The sequence below is a fragment of the Euprymna scolopes genome, chromosome 39 (genome assembly GCF_053919585.1).
Source record: "Euprymna scolopes isolate OS-2025 chromosome 39, ASM5391958v1, whole genome shotgun sequence".
In the NCBI taxonomy this organism is placed as follows: domain Eukaryota; kingdom Metazoa; phylum Mollusca; class Cephalopoda; order Sepiida; family Sepiolidae; genus Euprymna; species Euprymna scolopes.
This window is the reverse complement of record NC_136520.1, coordinates 39,475,725-39,485,724: the sequence shown is the minus strand read 5'-3', so window position 1 is coordinate 39,485,724 and position 10,000 is coordinate 39,475,725. Positions and strand designations below refer to the sequence as shown.

Here is a 10,000-nt window from a genome sequence, read left to right as displayed (position 1 = left end):
TATACAAAGATAGACATACTCAAGCATACATAGAGAAATAAAAAGGAACAAACCGTGTTATGTATTCATCAACGTTTCGTCTTTATTTCAAGACTTTCTCTGGATGAATTGGTAATGGTATCAGAATGGGGAAAATATTGGAATTGTCCCATTATATACATATATATTAGTGATGAGACTGAAATACATAAAGGTCCGGAGTTCGAATCCCAACAACAGTCAAGCTATGCTGAAGAGGAGTAGGGCTCCGAAACACGCGTGTCCGTAGATTACGGTCTTTAAAAATAATAAAAAAATACGTCCAAATAAAAAAATGGGTGACTTTCTAAGAAAAAACACTGGATCTCCAAGGCAGAGACGTTAACCTTAATATCGTTTAAAAAATCAACAACAAACTATGTGTGTATGTATATATATATATATATATATATATATATATATATACGAGCAAACAGTTAATAAAACATGTTAAAAACACTTTGAAAAAGAGTTAAAAACATATTTAATCTGAAAAGGAAACACTAGATAAGTGGATAGTCCTTAATCTGCGGTGTTTCGAAGAAATACTTTCCTTCTCATCAGAGGGTAGGAATTAGCAAAATGCGGGATCGGATTTTGCGTACAAAAGTATTTGATGAAACAACAAGTAAGTCAAAGATCTTACTTGAAAACAAAAAAGTGAAGCAGAGGAAATATGGTGAAGAAAAAGATGATTACACGTGAATGGATAGTCTGGTGGAAGATAAATAATCCAGTGACGGTAAAATCCAAGTATATAATTTCAAGAAAGTTAATTGAATTTCCATTTGCACAAGTAAAATCCAAGGAAATCCCGTAATTGAAAGATGGTCCAAAATAATCCAAAGGCAGAAATCCATGGAATAATTCACAAAAATGTGTACAAGGGAAAAAGAGGAAAAAAATTCCAATAATATTAATAAAAGAAAAATAAGATATGCTTCTCTACTGTCGAGACATAAATATAAATAAGAAATAATTTTTATTTTATATATACATATATATATATATACACACACACACACACACACACACACACACACACACACACACACGCGCATTGTGGGATGATAAAGTTGTTGCCCTAAAGAAATTAATTCAGGTAACTTGATTATGTGTGTAGTTGACATCTATTCAATGTAGCAGCCTTCAGGAATAAAGACGAAACGTTAATGAAGACATAACACGGTTTGTTCCTTTTTATTTCTCTATTTTGACAGAATACTATTTCTTAGAACTTATTATATACACCCTATATTGTTATATCTACGATTTGCGAAGGGGCGTTGTGTCTAGATTTATTTACATCGACTTTTACAAAATTCTTGCCATTTCATCTCCTCTTGGGTTTGTTCGGCTTTTTTGTATAAAAGCGAAACTAAATCTAATGCGAGGGCACAGTTCCCAGCTTTCGTGCCAAGAACGTCAAGAAAGCAATGAGGTTTGATCAATGCGGGGGGAAAAACCCTTATATCAGACAATTACTATTCATTTGAACACTCCTCTTTTTATGGGGGAGCTTTCCCCCACCCCCACCCCACATCTTGGGGAAACAAAATAAAAAAAAAAAACTGCCTTGCAGCAAAAGTTAAGTGCGGGATTTCATTCCCTCTATGGTGTGATATTTGACCTCATTAAATTCACGCACCTGTTCCATTAAGTTTTTAATCATTAAATTCAAACGCTTTTCAGTTACTCTCCTGTCCTGGCCGAACGGTAAGATGCCAGTTCTTTTTTCCCCTTTCTTTTCCACCTTCGCGTCAAGGCTTCGGGTTCGAGCCTACCTTCCTACCAAAACTTTTTTTTTTCTTTTACACCGACAAACACACGAGCAACGCCGGGCACCCCTGCTAGTCTATAATATAAATGGCAAACATCTGTGTATTTGTTTGTTTATTTATTTGTAACTTTTGACAGATATGCCAGAACGTGATGAAACCGTTATTGTTTTAAACTTTGAACTTTTAGACGACAAATATAAAAAAAATTGGCCAAAAACATTAATTCTTTCACCCTCAACTGCGCAGTTTTCTACAAGGAGGGGTCGCTTTTTTCACTGATATTTTTGCAAGTCATTCCCTCTTTCCGATTGTGTAGCCTTAATTTCGACGTTCGCCACTTCCGGTTTTGTGATGTTCTTTTCCTCCTTCCTAGTATGGGTTCAAGCCTGCCTACCTACTACCACTTTTTTTTTTTTTTTTTAAAAGAATTGAGAGTCTAAGGGAGATAACTCTATATTAAATACATTTTCATGGCTTTTTTCATCTCACATTGGGATTTTACTGGAAAGAATGAGCTAAAAGAAATCGAAAACAAATTAAGCTATTAAAACAAGCAATTGTATATATTTTTTCTCCATAGAACAGGTGGATATATATGGCTGCAAAACTGGAGGAAAGAGTTTATTCAACTGTTTGGTTTAGTTTGGTTTGGTTATTTTGTTTTACGGCATATCAACCCTTTTTGGGTTATTTTATACCAAATCCAGTAATTCTGAAAAAAGTTTCTATGCTTCAAGTTCTTTATGTCTCCAAAAATATTTATTCACTAGCAGGGATACCTGCCATTGTCAGAGATTGAATGAGGATCAATAAATGTTACACCCTCCCCCTATAACTTTTATTGTCATCAAAATTGGTGAAATCACCCATTTTTTTAATCAAATAGATTGATTGCCTGCTCTAGTAAGGGACCCACCCTCCACCCAGCAGAGTACCGGAAGGAAGCTTCACATGCCTCCCTGCAGGGACTTAGTTCACGATATACATTGCACTATAAAGAATCTACTGTTGATTTTATAAAATTATTTGTAAATAATGGCTTTACTTGAAGTTTAAAATGCACAAGTCAATTAACATGGTTCAATTTTACTCTAAACAGAAACATTCATTTTAAACACGCCTCTGTCTTATCAAAGAACCACCTGTTGACTTTATGAAATTATTTTTACATAATTACTTGAATCAAAGTTAAAACATACAAATGTTATGTATCATAGTTCAATTGTGGTCTAAAAAGAAACAGGCAATTTTATATTAATTTATTTTATTGTGGACTATTATTCTCATCTTTATTAGTTGTTGTTTCACGGCGTTTCGGCCACCTATTCCTCTGGCCGTCGTCAGGTGGTAACCGCGACAGATAGGAGATTATTTGGCCAATCAACCCCAGGTGTTCTGACTTTCTTACTTCTCGCACCACCCCTCACATCATTCCTCACAGACTCAAATGTAAACATTCACTATGAAAAGACTGAAGCTCGTCTACAAGGTTGAATTATGACAAGAAAGCATAAGAAGGTCAAAAGATTCCAATGGGACAAAGCACATAAAAACTAGAGATGATCATTGCTAGTTCAGTATTATGAGACTGGGCTAGTATTCAGGAGAGCTGGAGATTATTAATCATTAAATCTTCCCTTTACTAAAATAAATAAATAATAGTCTTATTGTGCTCTAAAAAGAAACGTCTTTTTGTGAAGCTAGGATTCATAAAATATCCGACTAAAGTCTTCCAATATTCAAACTTGATTCTTCAAAGATTAAAATATACGATTTAGTAGACTCAGACTGAGCATTCTTACAAATCGGACTTCAACTGACTCTTTTCAAAATCTCCAACTCAATAACTCTGTTTTTAATCTAATTTCTCTAAAATCATTTATTTCAGAAAATAAGACAAATTTATTACCTTTCTTAATTTTTGAGATGAGGATTGGTTATTCGTATTATTTGGATTCATCGGACCGCTGTTGTCGTCTTGAGTGTGATTTTCACAACATTTTGATTGACGCAACCTCCGACCTTCTTCAGGTGTATCCTGTCGAACTCGAGAATGTTTCGGTCAAACTTGTGAAATTGGACGGAATTTTGAACAGAACCCTGTTGTTTCGTCCGCCATGACTGGATAGAGGTCCTAAATAATTTGCAATTGTATTTTTCAGTGTCTCACACTGAGAAATGAACCTTCAACCTTCAGGAGAATATCACTTTTACAATTGATTTTTCCGTCCAAATTCTCAAGTTCGATAGAAACATGCCTGAGTTCGACAAGATACACCTGGAGAAGGTCGGAGGTTACATCGACCGAAACGTTGTGAAAATCAAACTCAAGATGAGAACAGTAGTCCAATGAATTCAAATAATACAAATTATCATATATTATTACAATATTTGGGGCTAAATGTAAAGGTATTCCAATATTCAAACTGTTGATTCTTCAAAGATTAAAATATCCAACTTAGCAGACTCACACTCCGAACGTTCTTACAAATCTGACTGACTAACTGACCCCTTTCAAAACCCACAACTCAACAAGTCTGTTCTTAATCTAATTTCTCTATTATCATTTATTTTGGAAAACAAGACTTATATACTAGCAGATGTACCTGGCATTGCCCAGTAATAAACGTAACATTAAATTCCTTTAAAAAAAAAAAAAAAAAAAAATGAAAAAAAAATTAAGAAAAAAAAAAACAGAAAGAAACTGAGACATATGCATGCGAGTATTATGTTTTTTCTAAACAGTTCACTTCTTGTAAGTAAAAAATAAAAAAAATACTCGAGCCAAGGTCAAAACCAAAATCTAAAGACAGTAAGTCAAGTACAATAACCATTAGGCCAGCTTAACATGTCTTAAAAAAAGTGTTTTCAAACCTACTTATTCTTAACATAAGTAATCAGTCATCTGAACGATTCACGCATGTGTATTTGTGAAACAGTTGACAAATAGATAAAAATCCGATGACCCCCAGACACACCACTTTTTAAATTTTGACCCCTTAGCAATCCTTTTTTCAAGATTAAAACCGATTAATAATTTTTCCACTTTTCTGAATACCTTATATACTAAATTTCAAGTCTGTATATCAAAAATTCCTTGAGTGTATAGGTTGAGAAGTGTCCACACACACACTTATACTATCATATATTGTTGATATATATTTAGGGCTAAATGTAAAGGTATGCACCACAGATATTTGGGCGATTCTATTTACAAGCATGTGTGAGAAGATCGAACCAATCAAATGCCAGAACAGCTTTATAAAACAACTGAATCTTGTTCAATTCTTCAGTGATTCCCTGTCAACATCATCACCGACCAACATTGCTTCTATGGTCTTCTTCTTCATCCTTTTTTCTGGCTGTGTCACTATCCCTCCACATTGGTGGCCACAGAGGTTCACAAGTAAAAAAATAAAATAAAATAACTCAAAAGTAAACACAGATTCCAACACTTTCTGTAAATATTAGTTGCATTCTGGGTGCGTGTGTGACACCATCATCATTATCATCATCAGGATGAGCTCCTTGGCCCCGACCAATGTGACTCTTCCTCTCCAGAGTTTCCTGTCTTCCATCAGCTGCCTCAGATCTTCAGGTTCACAGTTGGCGTTGTGTGCTATCAGCTGGATTTATGTGGATCTGGGTCGCCCTTTGCTTGCGCGTCCGTATTGTAGAATCCATAGCAATACATAACTCACTAATTCTAAATGCTAAGGTCCACATATACATCCACTGCCAAGGCTGCGTTCTTCAAAGATGAGTAATTCATTTCCTTATCTCCTCCAAACTACGATTTGCCTTCAACTGTGTCAAAATATGTTAAAATAACAATAGCCAACTACTGTCAACCGAAAATTGCTCTCAACACTAACTCAAGTTTGATAGAAACACTTCCGAGTTCGAAGAGATACACCTGAAGAAGGTTGGAGGTTACATCGACCGAAACATTGTGAAAATCACACTAAAGATGAAAACAGTAGTCCAATGAATTCAAATAATACGAATTATCATATATTGTTGCAATATTTGGGGCTAAATGTAAAGGTATTCCAATATTTAAACAGTTTCAACTGTGTCAAAATACCTTAAAATAACAATAGTCAACTACTGTAAACCAAAAATTGCTCTCAACTTGAACTGTTTTTGACTGTTGCAAACCGCTCACAACAGTCATAAAACCAAGTCACTCTTAAAACTAACTCTAAGAATAATTACAACCTTTGTTCAGCACTTTTGTTACTGTCATTGCAACACTGATTACAACCCAACCTTAGCTCTTCTTTATCTACCTCAGTGAACAACTTTCTCTTTATTGTTCTCCCGATAAATCTATTTCCTATAAACATTTCTTTTTGTCTTTTGTTATACTCTTTCTTTTTTCTTCCTAACACTTGGCAATGTCAGCAGTATCACATTATCTATCAGTGGCAAAACACGAGAAGACCACTACATTTCTGCTAATTGTAACTGCATTAATTTCTTTGTCTGGGAAAGCTTCTCTAACCGAATTTATGCTGCCATTCTTTTTTGCTTGGAACTACATTTTTCTATTTTAAGAGAAATACTTATAGAACAAGCATAGGCATACAGCAATTGTGGCAATGTAATAACGGCTGAAGTTTGGCATATGTCTTATATAGTTCTTTAATTCTTGAAGCCATCCATCTTAGAATAGGACCACACAGTGTCCCTATTTACTAGCCTCCCCAGGAGGGTAGAATTAGACATAGATTGGATGTTAAATGTGGGGAAAATGGTAGCTGTAATTCTTTTTTGCTTGGAACTACATTTTTTTTTCTTTTTTTTTTTTAATTTTAAGAATGAGTTTATACTCAAGATTTAAGATATATGAACGAACAAAATAAACCAAAATTTTTCTCCATCTCTCCTGAATACTAGCCCGATCTAATGATAACTAAATCAACAATTACAATAGGGGTATAACCACATAATATCAAATAGAGATATTTAAATAAGCGGTGGTAAGACAGGCGTCCATAAATTCATTAGAAAATGCAAAGAATCTTGAATGTTTGTGAATAGCATTATATTCTGCCGTATTCTGTGTATTGATTGTAGCCATCTTCTTTATTTTTATTTCTTTTTATGGAAATCGCTCCAGTCAAGACATGAAGCCACTTGATGTAAGGAGCTAAAAAAGAAAATATTACTGTAGGTCAAAAACTAGCCAATGTGTTATATATAAAGATTCCAACCTCAAAAAAAAAAAAAAAAAAAAAAAAAAAAAAAAAATTTTCTCCCCTTTGTCAGAAAACACCGCACATGTGTCGCAGTTGGATTGTTTGTAAAAAAAAAAAAAAAAAAAAAAACATTCAACAGCTTCATGGTTCAATTCTGGCATTGTTTTCTTTAACTGGACAAACCCAGCATGAACCACGGTACCAACAGGGCATTTAACAGTACTCAACCACCCTACTAATACCCATGATTGGTAAAGGCTGATGTACAGCTGGAACGAAATTCAGAGCTTCTCTCTTCTCACTCTCGTTTTCCCGCACGCAAAAATGGTTCAATCTACAACATCAGGCAATCTTATGTTGCTAGTGGGACCTGTGAAAATTCCACAATTATATTCTTATCTGTGTAGTATATTACATCTTAGTATATTGTGTTATCGTTAGTGTTAATAGAAAATATTTCAGTGCAATTTTGTTTTTGTGTATCAAAAAGAAACAAATAAATACCTTGGCGCAAATAGCCAGACTTGGTGAGTTCTAGTCTCATGATGGTTTTCTTGAAAATCACCTGCAGAAGAATCAGATTCAGTCTTTGTTCATTACTTGTATTCTTCAGAGAAAAATAATCAGAAAAAAAATATCAAAAAATCAAATAAAAAAATCGGAAAAAAAAAAGAAAAAAAAAAATCAGAAAAAAAATCAGAAAAAGAAAAAAAATAGAAAATGAAAAATCAGAAAAAGAAAAAAAATAGAAAATGAAAAAAAAATCAGAAAAAGAAAAAAAAAATCAGAAAAAGAAAAAAAAATCAGAAAAAGAAAAAAAAATCAGAAAAAGAAAAAAAAATCAGAAAAAGAAAAAAAAAATCAGAAAAAGAAAAAAAAATCAGAAAAAGAAAAAAAAAATCAGAAAAAGAAAAAAAATAGAAAATGAAAAATCAGAAAAAGAAAAAAAAATAGAAAATGAAAAAAAATCAGAAAAAAAAAAAAAATCAGAAAAAGAAAAAAAAATCAGAAAAAGAAAAAAAAAATCAGAAAAAGAAAAAAAAATCAGAAAAAGAAAAAAGTCAGAAAAAGAAAAAATATAGAAAATCAAAAGAAAAGAAAAAAAACGAAAAAGATGAAAAAACGAAAAATACAAAGAAAAAAATCAAAAAGAAAAAAGAAAAATATAAGAAAAAAGAAAAAAATAAAAACAAAAAAAAATCCAAACAAGAAAAAAATCACGAAAAAACATGAATAACTATATAATTCTTAAGTTGTTTTTAAATATATTTTTAGTTTGAATATATTAGGTCAATGCAAAAGTTTTTGCCAACTTAAAATTTTATCTTGAAAATGAAAAACTGGTTTGGAAAATATCCACAACAATAATGATTTTTGCTCTCTATATCTTGATTTCTTTAGGTTTGGATATAAAATATGATCTAACTCGGGTTCAATCTCCTCTCATAATTCTAACCTAACATCTAAATGGTTTTGTGATCTTGAAATAAGTGATAATCTGAGGGAGCTAGGTCAGGAAAATATGCAGGATGGGGCAAGATTTTTTCGATCAAATTTACTTAAATCATTGGTCAGTAGTTCTGTATGAGGATGAGCATTATCACGATGGAAGAGGATTCCCTTTCTGTTGATTAAAGGTTGTTTTCGGGTAAGAATATTGCAGAAAAATATGAATGATGCTTAAATAATCTGAAAACCAAAAAAAAAAAAGTTATAAACAGGTAATTATGTTTAAGTAATGATAATTAAAACAAAGTATTTTTTTATAGAAATCACTCCAGATAAAGCAAGATGCCATTTGATGGAAGGAGCTTTAAAAGAAAAATTACTTTAAAGTCTAAACTAGCCAACAGTAAGTGTTAGATGGATTCTAACCAAACAAAAAGCAATCCCCATCCTGTCAGAAACATCCCTCACAGAATGTGAGGACTCAAAGACAATATTTTTTATCATTAATATCACGTGAATTGTGGATTAAATCTTCAGCTTACAGAAAGCTATCACTTGAACTAATTATCACTCAGCACTTTATATGTTGGGCTATGGGACAAGAAGAATCTACCCTAGTCAATTTTTCCTTCCAAAATTCTATACAGATTCCAGACTCTGATAGTAACATTCCCTAGTTTGACAAAATACAACAGAATAAGGTCAGCAGATAATACACTACTCAAAAGGTTGTGAAAATAACATCCCAAGATGAGGACAGTAGTTTAAATCAGGGTTTCCCAAAATGGGCTCCATGGAGCCCTGAGGTTCCATGAGTAAGGCTGAGAGCACCTCAGCCTTACTCAAAAAGAGAACCAAGAGAACCAAATGTGTTATATGAAAAAATAAAATGGTTGCATACATTTAATTATTGATTTTTTTTTTACTGAAAACAGATATGATACATAACTTCATGAAAGGCTGTATGTCTGCCTTTCTCAAATATTTCTTCTTGCCAGATTTAGTAAGGATACTGTAAACTTCGCTATTTTTTACTTATTTTTGTTTTCTTTCTACTTTTTTTTATTCCTTACTAGCAGGACCCGTTAACCAGCGTTGCCTAGTGGAAGCCTGCCCCCACCTCGCAAAAAAGTAAACTATGGCTGTTGTTGGTAGCCACTACCGTTCCTGAACAATTGTAGATACTGGCGGCCATGGCTGAAATGAAATAATATGGCTTTTACTGGTGATTAGTGCTGGTTTGGGGCGATAACATGCAGGTACTGTTTGATTCTAAAAAAGGCAATTTACAGGAATGTGTAAATCGGAATGAATTAATAAAATTACAAAAACTGGTCCATTAGAATAATAATTGAAAGTAAAAACAGAAGTTTTAGAGGTTAAGGATTCTCACTGTATATGAACTGTTTAGAGTGATCGAAATCAGTTCTAACTGTTTCCGTTTGTTGTTCAAGTCTTCCTCTTCTTTTTAACTCTTCCACCAATAGTATTAAATTAAATTCCAGTTTTATATCGTATTTTTTTTTTATCGTGTAAAACGAAACAATT

General features: G+C 32.9%; 1 protein-coding gene across 3 annotated transcripts in view; it reads right to left on the bottom strand.

Annotated features, from left to right (window-relative positions):
* LOC145263767 (coiled-coil domain-containing protein AGAP005037-like) overlaps positions 1 to 10,000 on the bottom strand; it is a 758,348-nt gene that overhangs the window by 738,832 nt on the left and 9,516 nt on the right. The window contains exon 2 of one of the 3 annotated variants that reach the window (XM_080120809.1): positions 7,508 to 7,568. In XM_080120809.1, the coding sequence (XP_079976935.1) occupies positions 7,508 to 7,547 (40 nt within the window). In that variant the 5' untranslated portion in view covers positions 7,548 to 7,568. Of the gene's footprint in view, positions 1 to 7,507; positions 7,610 to 10,000 lie in introns of those variants that run through there. The other 2 variants (XM_080120810.1, XM_080120819.1) reach the window with 2 other exon arrangements.